The sequence below is a fragment of the Ursus maritimus genome, unplaced genomic scaffold (assembly GCF_017311325.1).
Source record: "Ursus maritimus isolate PB19 unplaced genomic scaffold, ASM1731132v1 scaffold_11, whole genome shotgun sequence".
Taxonomy (NCBI): domain Eukaryota; kingdom Metazoa; phylum Chordata; class Mammalia; order Carnivora; family Ursidae; genus Ursus; species Ursus maritimus.
The window spans coordinates 40328269-40344907 of NW_024423453.1; the positions used below are offsets into that span (position 1 = coordinate 40328269).

Genomic DNA, 16639 nt, shown 5'->3' on the forward strand with positions numbered 1-16639 from the left:
GTCCTGTCCTAGTTTCCCTCTTCTCTGCCATTTCTTCTCAGCTGCCTCCTTCTCTGCCCACGCTTCTAGCATCTCCAGCTTCCTCCTCAGCGATCCTGTCAGGCCATACCCTCCCTGATTCTCTTCTGTTTCAAGAGCGTCAAGTACCATCTATAAGCTGCTAAGTCCACGTCCCACCTACACTGGACTACGTACTTGCGTTCCCAGAAGTATGATGCCCGGACTCCCCTCAGGATTTTCACATGTGCTGTTCCCCATACTGGAATACTTTCACCTCTTGGATTTTGCCTGACTGACCTTACTCATCCTTCCCTCAGGCCTTAGCTTAGCTGTTACCTTCCCCTTCTCAAGAGCACCTAGCTCACTGCTTTGTAATCACCGGCTTCTAGACGGTCAGCTCCGAGAGCGGGGGCTACGTCAGCTGTGCTGACTGGTCTTCCCCGTGTTTAGCACAGCACTTTGCACAGAAGCAGAGTAGAGCATGTATCTGACTGCCTCCTGGTTAGCCCCATGAGGGGGATGTCTGTCCTACAGGCAGCCCAACTCAGCATGTCCAAAATGCAACACGGCATCATGCCCCGCCTCTTCCCTCCAAACTCATTCCTCCTCCTCTACCTCTCGCTAGACTGAAAACGCTGCCCTCCATTTCACTCCCCTGTCCGAGTAAGAACTGGAAGTTGTGCAACCTCAGTGAGGTAAGTGTTCTCCATCTACCTTGGCTCAGGCCCATGGCACTTCTCACTGGCACTCCAGCAACAGGCTCCTTGCTTCTGGTCTGTTCTTCCAACCGACTCCCCCGAAGTGAAACTGGAGCGGGCTGGAGATCTAGGGCTTTGAGAGCTGCTGACAAGAGTGTATGCACGGTGGCCTCTGTGGCTTTTTCCCGAGCTTTCCTGCTTGCCCCCTTGACACTCCAGAATTTCTGGGTTTCCTGAGCCCATACACCTGCTTGCCTCTGAGTGTCCACAGGCCACTTCTTGCCTGCAATGCCCTCAGCCCTCCCATCACCTGGCAACTCCCACTAGGTCTTCGGGGCCTAGCTCTAGCATCCCCTTCTGAGGGAAGCCTCGCTCACCTTCCAGCCTCGGGTCAGGGCCCTCTATGTTCATTCAGGGTACCCCCTGCGCCTCCAGCCTAACAGGATCCCACTGAGGTGACTGCCTGTTTTCTTCCAGGCTCATATCCCCCATCAGCTTGTATACTCCTTGTCTTACTCATCTTTAGGCCCACAGCTCCAGCACAGGACAAAGGACAGCGCAGACAAAGATTTGAACAAATAAACGAAATTTCAGATGTGAGGGAGGACAGCTTTAGAATCTGGAATTCACAGGGGGTATGTGTGCCTTGTCGGGAAATCCTGAGCGGAAAGAGGCAGAACAAAACACTGGGCTCTGCCCTACTTCAACTGCTTCTGGACAGAGTTCATCATAAAGGAAGAAAGAATCTCCAGACCCCACTCACCTCTCATTGACAGCAAGGTTCTGTTGCTTTAAAAAACCCAGAAAAATGTTGAGGACCCAACTAGTTACTTTTTTCGGCTCTGCCCTAGTTTCTTTTATCACATTTTGGAAGAACTCCAGTAGGCCAACTTCATTCTGTAAAGAAAGAAAGAAAAAAAATATATATATATTTCTCCCCAAAATGAAAGATCAGCATTCTGAAGGCAAATCTGAAACTGTCACCCTCTGCCTCCTCTGAGACATCTACCTGTACTTTCCTACACATGGAAATATCACCAGAAAATTGTAATCACTTTCAGTAAACAGCAAGTATTCGATTTCTACCAGTCACTGTGCATTTTTTTAATATAGCATTTTCTCACAGGAATGAATTCAGAGACCCTGGCTTGGTGAATCAGAGGACAATGAAATTCACTCTCCCCCAAACTCACCTGCCCTCTCACTGTCAGCCTTGCGTACCCTACAACCTTAACCCTTAAGCTGCGTCCTTTATCCTTGGGCCCAGGATGTTTGGCCTTAGTTTCCTGTTTTTTCTCTTTCCAGGTCTATTCTCTGCTGGAAGTCCCAGCGATTGTGAGAATAAGGAGGGACGAAAAGAAGCAAATCAAGAAGGAACAGACGGAATATTCTACTTCTGAAAAATCAAAAGTGGATCGGAACTGTATTTATCTTCCCATCATCCCAAGACATGACAGAAATGGTTTCCAAATGTTTTCAAAGTGAGGAAGAACCCAGGTCCATGTGATCCACTTAGACCGCAGGACCGATGGAGGCAACAGTGGCTTCCAGGTGTTCTGAGCCAAGCTAGACACAGCTTAACCCTGCCTCTCCTCTTGCTCCGTGAAAATCATCATCAAGGCGACTTGAAGAAGACTCTACTGTGTCTCCCCCTCTGGACCATCAGCTCTGTGAGTCAGGGGCCATTCTGTCCGGTTCACTCCATAACTAGAGCTCAGTCAGCACTGGGCGATGGCAGCTACCTGGTAAGTATCTGTGGATGGAATCCACGCCTGCCATCACCATGTGCGTTTTTAAAAAATCACAAGGGAATGCTCCTTCTTTATCATGTCATGTTCACCTTTAAATATTAGAATTGCCCCAGTCATGCATAAGAGTAACCCAAGGCACTCATCAAGTGCCTTAACTACTATGGCTAACTGCCAGCTCAGATCAGTCTGGCAGAACCAAAAAATCTGGCTAAGTCCATCCTTTGTTTTCCAATAAGAAAATTAAAAACATGAGCTCCTCACACACGGGAAGGTGAAGCTTCCAAATGCAGAGGGAACACATTTTTAGTAGACTTCCCCTACCTGCTGCAATTCAAATCAAATCACACTTTCCTTGAAATAGTCTCTTAAACTTTATACTGTGGGTAAGGCTCTCACCCTTGCCCTCTTCAGAAAACCTCTGTTAAGTGAAGGAACTTTCTGGAAAAATAAGATACTGGGAAGAAGCAAGCCATACTAACAAAAGTGCTCTGAAAGTTTAGCTATTGTAGATGCTGTGAAATATACACAGGCATACAATTGCTAAAGTAGAAATTCCATAATAAAAAAAAATCTACACGCCCTTTGTAACAGATAAATTCTCTGGTGACAAGCCTACTGAATAATCCCGTAATCATCTCCTGAATCTCTTTTCAAGCCAACGTTACTATTCTGCTCATGCTAAACCAGGGCAAAGGCCGCCTCGGCAGCCAATGCTTGACTGCAGATAAAGGCAAATGCAGGCAGAATGAGAGGAAGTTCTGCCCAACTTATGGAAAAGTACTCAAACTTCCACAATGGTACAGCAAACCGCTGGGGAAGTAGAAAACCGCTATCCGGCCCAAATCAGACAGGCAGAATTCCCTTTGTTCTAACCCAGACAGGCTGGCCCGCTGGTGAAAAGAGCTGTCAGAAGGAGAACTCTTTGCTTTGCCAAGGAAAGGTTTTCTAAATCCACCTAGAAATATTGCAGCTGAACTCCCAGGCTTGGCTGAGTTGCTGGGACGTGAATGAATGAATATCTATTCCTCTACCCTTGGGTGGTTTTTTTATTGGATGGATAATACGGCAAGTCAGATTTCTGTTTGTCTTTTTGTGTCAGTGCTGTGATGAAGCCTCCCCGAGCTGGAACCGTACTTCACTGGGGGATGCGTGCTTTCAGGACACAATCGCAAGCAGGCGTGCAAATCTGCGGTTGTAATGGGGTGAGCGGCCAGCAGCAGGGCTGAAGGAGGCCGCGCTGCTGACAAACCCGAGAGTGATGGATCCATACCAAGTTGCAAAACCCACTGCATTCTACGTAAGGTCCTTAGTCCTTCTAGGAGATCAGCAACTGCTACTGAGCCCCGCACGAGTCTCAGAAGTCCCTGGTGAGCATGGCACTGCAGCCATCTGGTTTTCTCAGGAAAATAGTGGCCTGGTGATTCCCGTACATAAAAACCACAGTCAGAGCAACGCAAAAAGCCACTGCATCAGGGAACCCCTAACTTCCGTCTCAAAGGCGACACGCAAGCACCCGACTCTGCCCTGACCCCTCTACGTCAGACAGAGCTGACACCGCAGCTACCCAGGGCGTCAAGTCTCCTGGCCAAATGCAACACTAATTGTTCCTTTAGCCACAGCGAAGGCGGCGGGGACAACCGGTCCTGTCTTTCACGTGACACCAGACAGCCTTTACAGCTCTAGGACCGGGAAGCATACTTTCACATTTTAATCAAATTTCCCCGAAGCATTCAATTACACCCAGAGCCGAGGCCAGGTCAGCCTCTGAGATGCTAATGGAACTACCACCGCTAATGGATCTGTCAGCTGGCCAGTGCAGGTGTGAGGCGGACGCAGGGGTGGCCTCACCTTCGCTGCCTGCCCAGGGAAGGAACCCCCAGTCACCCTTGCCTCGGGCCCCGGAAGCAACGTCTTTTTGCATTCTACTGCTTTTTGCAAAGCGGTCTCCTACGTTCTACCTTCGGAGATGACAAAAATGTTGGAAGGCTATGCCGTTGGAATGAGAGGAGGGCTGATTTCTCAACCACCGTTCTTGTTCTAAGTCCCACACCCTCTGAACCTGATGACAGGGCAGAAATCAGCTGGACTATATTTAGAATGCGAACGAAACCTGATAGAGACAGCTGCCCAGTGGCAGACTCAGAGAAGAAAAAGCCCACAAAGTACAAGTTGAGGAACAGCTGATTATGGGGCAGGGAGTGACCTGGCAGCTAAAGGAACCCCAGATTAGCAATCTGGGGCGAGTTAAAAAGCTTGCAGGAGTAGTTCCAGAATGGGGGCTAGACATAGAGAAGAGCAGCCAGCCCTGTAGGGAGCGGCACATGGCTGCTGCTCCTGTTGATATTAATGAGAATACATTTTATTATTTTTATTTTAAAGATTTTATTTATTTACTTGAGATAGATAGTGAGAGAGAGAGAGCAGAGGGAGAAGCAGGCTCCCCACTGACCAGGGAGCCTGACTTGGGGCTCGATCCCAGGACTCTAGGATCATGACCTGAGCCAAACGCAGATGCTTACCCGACTGAGCCACTCAGGTGTCCCCATGAGAATATGTTTTACCACAACAGGTGCTAGGCACTGTTCTAAGTGGTCTCTATATTAACTCATTTAATTCTTTTTTTTTTTAAGATTTTATTTATTTATTTGAGAGAGACCATGAGAGTGGGGTGAGGGGCAGAGGGAGAAGCAGGCTCCCCACTGAGCAGGAAGCCTGATGCGGGACTCGATCCCAGGACTCTGGGTTCATGCTCTGAGCCGAAGGCAGATGCTTAACCGACTGAGCACCCCTTTGCCCCCAACTCATTTAATTCTTAACGACAACCCTCAGTTGGTACCAGCAGAACTCTCTCTTACAGAGGAGGACACTGAGCCATTAACATGCTTGAGGTTACTCAGCTAGAAAGCAGTAGAACTGGGATTTGAACCTCTGCGGTCTGTGCTCTTAATCTCATGTTACACTGCCTCTGATGAAGAAAATACCATGTCCCTGCCTTCCTGGGGACTGAGACTGAGCACCAAGCAGTGCCAGGCACAATGCGAAGCAACTAGCTCATCAAAAGAGTGCCCTTTCCCACCACTTCCATTATTTTATTTGGTACCTGCCAGCTGTTCAAAGGTTCTTCACATATTAAAAATGTTGCAAAGGCCCTTAGCAATTAACTTAGAAATTAGGAGAAAATGGCAGGTTCTCCTTCTGCCTCTGCCAACGTACACCTATGCCACCTGGCACTCTCCGCTGTGGCGGGACACACACCTGCTCCCAGATCAGGAAGGCAGAGATACACGCCCCCCGGCCTAGGCCACACGGAGCTCCTGGGGGACAGGAGGGTGGCCATCCCTTCCGCACCCTCTCTTTACGGAAGTTATGCTGAGTATGCCTCAACCAAGACACCACCCAATTCTGAAGCACCTTCTGACCTTACAAATCCGCCATTACTGTTCACAGTCTTGGTGTCAAGCAGACTGCATCTGACTGCATTCTACCTCCTCTGGTACGGGACTTTGTGCACTGGATTATACCGAACGGGGCAGGGCATGCCTGTGGAGGGAGCGGCTGACTGTACGGTAGACCCTGCAACAGTGGCTTCAACTACGCGAGGCGCTCACATCATGACGCATCATTCTGTGGAGGTACCAATGGGAATGGCACCCGTCCGCCATGGGAGCGGCCACTGAGCATTTCTGCAAACACTGTAAGACGGCCCAGCATCTGTCAGTGGGGACTCTGTTGTTCCCTCTCTATTCCTGTGGATTTGATCACTCTTACAAAGTGAGAAGAACAGAGTGCAGACCCACCACCTTTGTGAAAAGTGGGCCTAAACATAACATTCAATGCTTGTGTTGGGATGGAAGTGGAAATTAGATAGGGAGGTCTGAGTGATGGTTCTAAGAAAAGAAAGCAGAAGTTATGGCAAGATCCAGGATGGACACATTCAGTGGGGTGGCAGCTTGGATCTATGATTTGAATGAGCCTTCGCTCTGCTTTTCGTGGAAATAAGAAATGGCTATAGAAATCTTGCAGTGAGTGAGGGGAAAAAAAGACTCATCCAGAGGAGTCTTCAGTGGGGGAAAAACTAAAGGTAGTTAATTGGTTGTGTGAGACTAGCATAGGAGACATCACTCTCACTTGAGTATGTCAGGGGAAAGCCAGAATCCTAAGCCATGATGGCCACTTTCAAGAACATGGAGATCTGGAGAAGCTTGGAATTTGACCCAGAAACACCAAGGGTATACTCTCTAGTCTGTCTCATAAAATACACACCTACAAAGGTCTACAGTCCTATTTTGGTCCTCACAGTTTCTACTCCTAGTCATGTTCCCAGTGGGCCTGGAAGCCCCTAAAATCTGAGCAAAACTCTGTTCCCAACAACTTCACTTGTGCTTTGTTCCCAGCAACGTCGGGAAGTATCCACATCTGAGTTTAACTCAGGATAATGGTTCCATACAGAGAGGATTCACACCTACACTTGGCTTAGACTCATGTGAAAATGAGCTTACATTCTCGGAGATACATGAGCTCTGGGAAGGATGGGAAGGAAACCAATCTGGCAATAAGACTTTTCTTTGGATAATCAAAAATCCAAATAATTCAGGTGACAGAAGTTGACAGCAGACCAGCATAATTAGAAAACTGTATCTTCGAGAATGGGCCACAAGCAGTATGCTGTCAAGGAATCAATTCTGATGTAACCACATTTTGATGTGCCTAAAGCCACCATCATCAAATGGGCCCAACACGGAGGGAAACTGTGCTGGTCAACAGCAGCTTTCTGGCTGCAGCTTAAAAATGGCAACGAAGCTTCAAGGCAGTGCTTCCTCATCTGCTCCAAGATCTGACTGAAACCTGAAATAATGTATTTTAATTGTCCCCAAAAGGAAATCATCCCACAAACAGGAGACCCGGCTTCGGGATGGGTGGACAGAGTCCCTGTGAATCCCGAAGGCTGGGCACTCGGGCCTTCACTCCTGCCTGCACTTTTGCTCCAATGGGAAGGTCCCTGAGGGGTCACATGAATCTGAGCCCAGAGGATCCTCATCTCTGCAAGCCCTCTGTTACTTGCATCGGAAATAAAAGAATTGCTAGTTTTTCAGGAGTAAAGTCAGAAGATGCATCTTTTATTCATCGGTTCTGGTTCTAGTGCATAGACGAACTATAAAAGTACCCGTAAGCTGGCAAGCACTGGGTGCAATTTTATAAAACGAAGAATAAACAATTTCAAAAATTACAGGGAGCTGAAATATGGTGAGCGACGATGTTGACCAAATGGATTTTCCTTCAGCAGTAGTTAGAGGGCCAGTGCTTTGCGCCTCAGTGCGTCTAAGCAGTCTAAAACCAGTCAATATAGTTTCAGATGCCTTTTAAACTATTAGCTTTGAAGTAGTATTACCTATGAGTACACAGATATTTATCATGGGAAATTATTTTATAGACAGTTCATCCAAAAAGAAAACCAAGCCATTTCAAGCTTACTAGAAACTCAAAGCAAAACTCTTGGAAAACAATCCGTTTAATAATCAACCACAGTCATGATTTTTTTTCTGCTTCTTTGTCCCTGGAGACACCTTAACCTTTTTCATGGTGTCAGAAACAAAGGATAAGGACTCAAATGGGGAATAACCAGCTGGGGAAAATGAAGTTGTTCCAATAAGGCTGTACATCTTAAGGCTGAATACAAAGACGCACAGACAGGTATGGCAGCACGGGTCACTAAATCTGGAGGGTCACGGTCTCACCGGGGCCATGCTGGATTCTTCTTAGAATTCCGCCCGGCGTGGCTCTCAGTGTGTTAGCAGCTATCTGGTGCCGGTGCTCTTCTCCCTGGCAGCTTATTCTAGGGAGACCGCTTGGCCGTATTTAGATTTTGTTAAGATTCAGTGAAGACTGCTCTGTCACTCATCTTCGGGGTAAGGGGATCATTTCCTCCCCTCTTTCAGCTAGGGGGGTAACAGCACCAGTTACCTTTGCAGAGCCCTCCTGGCTCCCAGGTGTCAGAGGTGGAATCTGAAATCAAGACTGCCTCCTAGTCAGTGTTTCAACTCACTGCCCTGCAGGGCTACTTGGGAGAAGGAAAAGCGACACGGAAAAGATAAAGCTCTTCCACCTGAAAACAGCACACGGTGCTGTGGCGAGGACAGCAGCAGGCCCTCAAGAAACACTGAATTGGGAATGCTATCCCATTCCTCCACTGGAATCTTGATGAGACAGACATCTTTCCATCTACTGAATTCATACACAGCCAGCTGCCCTGTGAGCTTGTATCTGGTGCTTCCCAAGTGCCTACTGTGTGCTGGGCTGCATGACATGAGGTGACAGGCAAAATCATCCCACAAAACCCACAAACCCCACACATTCCGCCTTCTTTTGGAGACTTTTCAATGATTCATTCAGAAGGAGCCAAGAGCCTACAGCAGCAAGTTTAAGAAACGAAATAAAGTTACTAAGGACAGTTTACATCTTTTTGTGACTTAAATTTTCTACTTGGAAAATGGACATAATTTCTGCTTTTCATTGGATTTGACGGATCTTTACTAAATTTAGGAGACAGCACTTTTTCTTTCTTTATAAGGCAGTTTGACACCTTAAAAACCAAGCAAGATGGTCAAAAGTTTTAAATGAACCAATGGACTGTGATGCTTCATGAAGCATTAGTTGGCCTGTATAAAACATCAGTGTCGGGCACCTGGGTGGCTCAGTTGGTTAAGTGTCTGCCTTCCGCTCAGGTCATGATCCCAGGGTCCTGGGATTGAGCCCCCCGTCGGGCTCCCTGCTCATCGAGGAGTCTGCTTCTGCTTCTCCCTCTCCCTTCGCCTCTGCCCCTGACTCGTGCTCTGTCTCTCAAATAAGTAAAATCTAAAAAAATAAATAAATAAATAAATAAATCCAAAAAAAGCCCAAAATAAAAAAAACAACAACAAAGAAAACCACAAACAAAAACCCATTAGTATTAACAAAAGTAAAAATTCTACTTTATCAAGTGATTCAAAACAGCAATGAGCTTGAACACACCCCTGTCTGGCACTGTGGCACATTACACATGCAGGCAGCAGAGCTCAGAAATGTTAATCAAGTCTGGGCTCTGAAGTCAGTTCAGACCACTGAACCTGGCCCCCCACAGGCCTAAGTCACTTAATGTCCTACACTCCACCACAGTTTATGTTTCCTCATCTGTAAAATGGGGAGAACAACAGTATCTACCTCAGAGGGTTGTTGTAAGGCTAAATTAAGAAGTGGTCCATGCAGTGTCTGGGTGGCTCAGTTGGTTAAGTGTCCAACACTTGATCTCAGTTCAGGTCTTGATCTCAGGGTTGTGAGTTCAAGCCCCCCCCGTTGGGCTCCCATACAAAAAAAAGAAAAAAGTGACCCGCTATAAACCGCAGCCATGTTCTTGTACTGCTTAAGCAAATGACTCCAATTTGCTTGCATTCTCCGAATCAGGTAAGGCAGAGTTTAGACGTCGCCCTGGGATTATCCGCTAAGAAAAATGCACACGCATATCATCTAGATCATTCTCATGATTACTCTTGGAATATACTGACTCAGAGAAGGACTTGCTATGCTATTAGAACCTCTCGTTTTTCAGGATCCTACTACCTGGATCTCAGCTTCTGCATTTCTATTCCTTAATCCTTATAAATGAGGCAGCAATCAAGGCAATTTGACATAAGATAGGGAAGCAAGGTTAACTAAATCGGTTGAAGCTTCAGGTGGGGCAAGATACTTTTTATGTGACCAGAGGAAAAAAACAGTAATACAGGTTTTCTGTTGGAAGGGAATGGTCAGGAGGGTTTAAGAGAGAATACCAGGATGTAAATTGGATTTAATGTCCCAACAAGACCAGTTCAGAACATATGAGCTGGAGAGGCCAAGCGACTTCATCTGGACAGAATACGTGGGGGTGGTTAAAGCGGCGATCCAGGTGCTTCTCACCCAGAGTTCAACGAGCCAGGTGTCACCCCGTGATTTGCTAGGGGGTCAAGAGTCGTTTCTGTATCTCACCCTTTAGAAACAAGGATGCTTTTATCAGGAATGCTGCTTCTTCCAGGACTTTCATGAGTATTGTCATAGTATCATTTGTCCGACCATTCACTGAACAAATATTCACTGAGTGCCCACTATGTGCCATACATTGTTGTAGGTGCTAAAATTATTAGAGTTCTGTAAATACCAAGCATTAATTACCAATACACAATGCGGTGCTTACCACATACTAAAATGACAAGACAGATGGAAGACTAGAGCTAAATTCTGAGGTTTTCAGTATGTGTGGGTAAGGCGTGTGTGTGATGGGGGGTATGTGCTTAGATGCTTAACGGAAGAGGCAATCCAAAAGCACAGAGCGTGGAGTCGAAGCTCTGCAAGCACACCTCCACTACTGCTATTTATTTAATGAATACTCCTGGGCACTCTTTAAACTGAAAGATGGTTCATTACTTTTGTGCATCTGCCCTTCTCAGCAATCTGTTGTGTTTCTGATGAAGGCAGGAAAAAACATGAACATATCATTTTTGGGTCTGAGTAACTCAGCTTTCAATGATTACAAAGTCGTAAAGAGCTCAGGATGTCCACTTTCAGGAAAACAATTTCTCTGAATCATTCTCTTTCCACTGCTATTAAGTTCTCCTTACACTCATCTTGGAAATTTCAAGGACTACCCCTTTAAAAAAAAAATAAAGAATCACCTAATAAATTATCTGCAAGCTATAAGAATAAGCATATTTTTAAGATATTAAAAGTCCCTTCAAAACCGGCTCAAAAATCATGTCCTCCTTAAAGTTTTTCCCTTTTGTTCCAATCAAGGTAATCACTACCTCCCTGGGCTCCCATCCCACGTTAGGCGTCTATCTCCTGCAATCTGCCCCAGGGGCTGGTTAGCTGTGTCGTGTGTGTGTGTGTGTGTGTGTGTGTGTGTGTGTGAACTCTTGGAAAGCAAAGAAACATTTTTTTTTTTTTTAAATCTTTGTCCCTGAGTACCTGCTACATAGGAGATGCAAAATAAAATAAAAGTTGTGGACTGAACAGATGAAAGACAGGTTCCCCTCAACAGGACCTTAAACTCTGACCAACTCACTGGGCACCCTCAGCAAACATTTATTCAAGGCGTCCTGTGAAGGACATGAGTGGAGCCTGGGACATGAACATGAAAATGTCGCCGCCCCAGGAGGACTTACCCCAGGAGGCAGATGCTTCCCACCATCATGTGCTCGTCGGAGGCCAAGCGTGACAGTGCTAGAGAGACACTCTCTGAAGAGAGCGTATGTTTGCAGACAGGGCCTATTCTTGAGAGGAGTTTCTGAAAGGTCTTTTCACCTCTCTTGTGAAGAAAGTTGATACACACAAAAAAACCTTTTAATGTTATATTTAGTGGACTCTTCTCTGAAATCACAGTTGTAAGCAAAGAAATGGCCAAGTAACCTGAGTTTTCTTCATTTGCTGCCTCCAAGGGCTGCTTCCATTCACCTCGTGGAAGGCCAAACGAAGACAGATAACGGACACCTTGGAGGCTCAGTCCCAGTAGGCTCCGTCCCAGTCCTTCCATCCCCTGTGTAATCGGGTAGTTATAAAATGTAGGACTGGAATTTAGCATTTAGAATTCAGTCTGGAATTTATTCATCAGACAGTGGGGAAGACGGACAGGACGAAACCTCAGCTCGGTTAAATCAACCTAGGGAAAATGCCCGAGTCCTAAGAGGCTTCAGGTTAAAGGTGTTCTGTCTGAGATGCGAACTGACTCACACAGTCGCAGATTTGGCGTTAAACACTGCTGGTGTGCCGGGCTGTGCTGAAGAACAGCGAGCGAGAGGGTGACACAGTCCTAGCCTGCAAGGGGCTGAACAAGTCACACTAAGAAATAATTAAAATCCAGCCGCGTAACCATCGCACAGTTATGACTAAGCTATGACGGCAGCCTGCAGGAGGCAGTGGTCACCACTGCCTAAAGTCTGAAAACACATCTGGGCCTGCCTAATCATCACTGGTAGGAAGAGAGGAGTTTTCACATGAGACTCTCTGGAGAGTTTTCACATTAGCTTATTTATAAAGAGAGACTCATTCATTTTACATTCACTTGCCTACCTTGTACCAGAAACGGCAGGGTTGCTGTTACTGAAGTCTATAAATATGTACATTCCAACATCCCTATCTAGTTACTATTGGTGAATTAAAATGCAAAAATCCAGAGTTTGCACAGACCCTGCTGCTCCAGAAGGTAAGTGTGGTGTGTATCCAGTCCCTGAAGCACGCAGCAGCAAAACTTTCTACTTCCTCCCTCGCAGACGAGCCGAAGACAACTGTGACAAAACCCTACCCTCACTGATGCTGCTTCACTTTAATGTTGCCATGACAAAGAAAACTGCAAAGCCCCGAGCAGCTCTGAAAAGAATGGAAAATCCCTAAGCAGGTCTCGATGGTGTCAGATTCTCTAACGGCCCCTTAAGATGCATCCTCAAGCCTCAAAGGACTGATACTTTTAGTCAGAGTTTTCAACATTTCATGCGGAATAAATGCTTTTCTTCTCCAGTTGGAGAAACAGCTGGCTGGCTTTTGAGAACCGAACTTCCTGCCAGACCCTGTCATGGTTCAATACTGCTAGACATCCAGAAACCCTATACATTGATTTTCTTTTGTCCTGCAGACACATGGGAAAACATTCATCCATAACATTTGGACTGTCTTCAAGAAGCCTCCACGGCTGCTGTGAGCAGCTGTTCCTTTCTGCCCAGAAATGACTGACAGGAGATTCTGCTTCATCTTCTGGGTTTATGAGGAGTATTCACCAAAAAGGGCAGTGAGCAAAGGTCACCACGCCTTGTTCTTCTCAGAAGCATCTGCTGCACACCCGAAGCGGTCTGCCTGCTCTACTCAGAGCTCACTGGAGAGCACTGCCCAAACTGCTGAGCTGGGTTTATCTGAGCCGCTGATCAATACCTACCAGTAAGGCGAAGCTGTGCTCCGGCAGCATCCCGTACTGTTGGACGAGCTTCTCCCGGGTCTCACTGGGGAGCTCAGGGAGCCGCTCCCGAATCCAGTCAATGTTGATCACTTGCTGTGGGTCTGCGCCAGGAGGCAGAGACGCGGTGTCATAGAGCAGCAGGGGAGGCAGGTTGGGTTCGGGCATAAACCTAGGCAGAGAGAGGAAACGGGGTCTGACTTGGAAGTATTTGGTTTAATAGGGAAAAAACCCCAATGACTGATATGGAAGTTTTGCGTTTAGATGTCATGTTACAATTCCAAATATTTTCTGGGGCGCCTGGGTGGCTCAGTGGGTTAAGCATCTGACTTTAGCTCAGGTCATGATCTTGGGGTCCTGGGATTGAGCCCTGTGTTGGGCTCCCCATTCAACAGGGAGTTTGCCTGTCCCTCTCCCTCTGCCCCTCCCCCCGCTTGTGCTTGCTCGCTCTGTCAAATAAATAAATAAAATAAAATAAAATCCAAATATTTTCTAATGTCCCATAATATCAATTCTCCGTTTTCCAGGAACGAGTCTTTGTGCAGGTGTACACTACAGGTCAAGACCACCAGACCTGCCCCTCTCCATGCTTATAAACTATGAGAAAGGAAAAAGGCACAACAAAGGGTTGATGCTACACTGTGATTTGTAATTGTGGATAAAGTATATATTCACAAAGACAGAGGCTAGGAAAAACAGGACCAAATGAGAACAATTTACTTATTAGGGAGAAAAATGACTTTTCCCCATTTAAAAATTCTATTTTTAGCACTATTCATGAAATAAATGAAAAGTCAAAGAAAAAGAAAACTTTCTTGAGAAGTGGATGAAATAAATAGATTTTGCCTAAAAAAAAAAAAAAAAACGTAGAAGAGGGGAGGGAAGGATGAGTAAGTGGAGCAGCACAGGGGATTTTTAGGACAATGATACTACTCCCTGTGACACTATCATGGTAGATGTATGTCACTATACATTTGCTCAAAACCCACAGAATGTACAACATAAAGAGTGAACCCTAATGTAAACTAGGGACTTTAGTTAATAATAAAGTCTCAATTTGTAACGAATGTACCACACTCTTTGTGCCATGTTTGTGGTACGTGTGTTCAGTCCTGGGTAATAAAGGCGAATCACACAGCACTGCAGGATGTCATTAGGGGAACTGCGGTGGTGAGGCAGAGTATATGGTCTATACCAAGGAGTACGCGGGAACTCTCCACTGCACCACCGCATAGAACGTCTCTCCCTCTGCTCCATTCCAGCAGCTAACATTTTCTGTCCACTTCTACTTGTCAAAGGGCTTATGCATAAGCAGGAAAATGCAGAATAAATGGGGTGCCAAGGTGACAGATCAGACGTGCACGCAACCCATCACCTGGATGCCAAATCTGTGTGGTCAATCAGTCTGACTTCTGAGGGCAAGAGGACACCAAAAGGAGGGTTCCTGAATCCCGCCAATTAACCTGAGGGCTTGAGTCAAAGCCACTGGCAGACCTAACAGCCAAACTCCATGCTGAGTAAGGAACCAGTATAAACAGAGTGGGGGAGAGTGGGGGGGTTGGGGGGATGACACTGGAGAACAAAGAAGTTCTTGGGAAGAACAGATTGAACCCAGAAGCTCACAGTGGTGAAAACAATCTTGACTTTGACACACAGGAGAGGGGCCCCTCAGGGCAGGTTCACACTAAGGCTTTAGGAGCTTCTTTCCCACATGACAAAGCTACATTTGGTCCTCACTGACAAGAGCTGTGCTTTGCAAAGAAACCAACAACTTTGTTGCTGACAACTTCAATCTTCACAATCTGCAAAACTCAATGGGGAGAAAGACAAAAGGTTCAATTTACCTTAAGCCTATTATTATTTGCTTTATTTCTGGATCTCATATTAAGTCCAACTTGTTTAATTTTAATCAATTAAATAAGCATCACCAGAGTTGTGAAGGTAAATGCCATTGACATATGCATCTCTTTCTTTCCTTTCTTCTCAAGGATCTTCAGTGTGTTACTAAATTTGTAACTGAATGTAAGACTAAGACCATCCTAGGCCCCATCCTCAACTGCTACCCCCTTAGGTCAATTATAACAACTCTCACGCAGGGGTAAGTCAACAGTGTCTTCCAACAGTTGAATCCCATCAGATAAGACACTCTGAGGCTACCAAACCAAGAAAACATTCTTTCTTTTAGTATATACATAAAATCGGAAGTCTAGGCTCTCCATCATGCAACAATACAAACAGAAAGTAGTTTCTAAAAACTATCCGGGTCCTTACGTTATTCTGCAAGTGGATTTGAAATTTGCCCCTAACCCCAAACACACGATGGTATTTTGACAAGAGGAATAACCACCTGTAGTCTTGTTTTCCTTCTTTGTCTCTCATCGGCATGGTGCACCTGTGATAGTTAAACAGGAAAACGTTAACCCAACACGGCATGCAGCACTACCCAGCATACGTGCAAACCCGAGTTTCCCTACCAATAAGAGACACAGGCAAAGTCAGACTCTTCGACCTTCTTTGAGAGACACTTACATGACTACATGAAAAAATATTAATGAAAGAGAAATATTTAGAATAATTTTTTTTAAAAAAGAGAAGAAATTGCTTCAATGTTTCCAGCTTCTAACCAGCTCAAACTCTAGTCTTCTGAGTTCTTTCAGTCTTCTGCTAAAAGCACAAAATCCTCAAAATTCAGAGTCAGAATATTAGAGTCAAACTTGTCAAAACAAAAAAGGATACCTCTATAACCACCCCTATGCTTTCCTTATCTCTAGCTTGAATTGGTAGAGCTTAAGTCTGACAGAATTTAAGGAAGTGAAAATTCTTGCCACGAAGTGGGTAAACTGGAAGCAACCGAAGGGCCAGACTCAGCACTTATGTCCAAGTTTGGTTCAGTTTCACCCTCTCACCAGCCCTCCAGGGTATTACATCCCTGTAGCATATGGTATTTTCCTAATTCTACTAGTGAGGAAAGCATTAGTGCAGACAAGCTAAGTACCCTTCTTCAAGGTCACACGGCCGGTCTGTGGTGAGCCCAGGGTGGAGCCCCAGCCAGCTGTGTGCAAGATGCTTGTCAATGCAAACTCACCCCAGCTTGTAGTCAAACGAGCGTGTTTCATTCAGAATTTCACGTCCATTCTCAAGTTCGTGGATTTGTCTCTCAATTTCAGAGTCTAAGAAAAACATAGTAATTTAGTATCATACTTTGATTCCTTCCATCCAATCAAGCAATAATTAGAAATCTT

At 45.8% G+C, this 16639-nt stretch overlaps 1 protein-coding gene across 4 annotated transcripts in view; it reads right to left on the reverse strand.

The window, feature by feature from the left end:
- The window catches only part of GATB (glutamyl-tRNA amidotransferase subunit B), a 92032-nt gene that overhangs the window by 24192 nt on the left and 51201 nt on the right, over positions 1–16639 (reverse strand). For 3 of the 4 annotated variants that reach the window (XR_005833901.1, XM_040626357.1, XM_008685477.2), the window contains exons 7-11: positions 16483–16567; positions 15745–15789; positions 13380–13569; positions 1462–1595; positions 715–840 (exon numbers count right to left, since the gene is read on the reverse strand). Coding sequence is in view for 3 of the 4 variants with exons in the window: in XM_040626357.1 (XP_040482291.1) it covers positions 715–840; positions 1462–1595; positions 13380–13569; positions 15745–15789; positions 16483–16567 (580 nt within the window). In the remaining variant the exon portion in view is untranslated. The remainder of the gene's footprint in view (positions 1–714; positions 841–1461; positions 1596–13379; positions 13570–15744; positions 15790–16482; positions 16568–16639) is intronic. The other variant, XM_008685476.2, reaches the window with a different exon arrangement.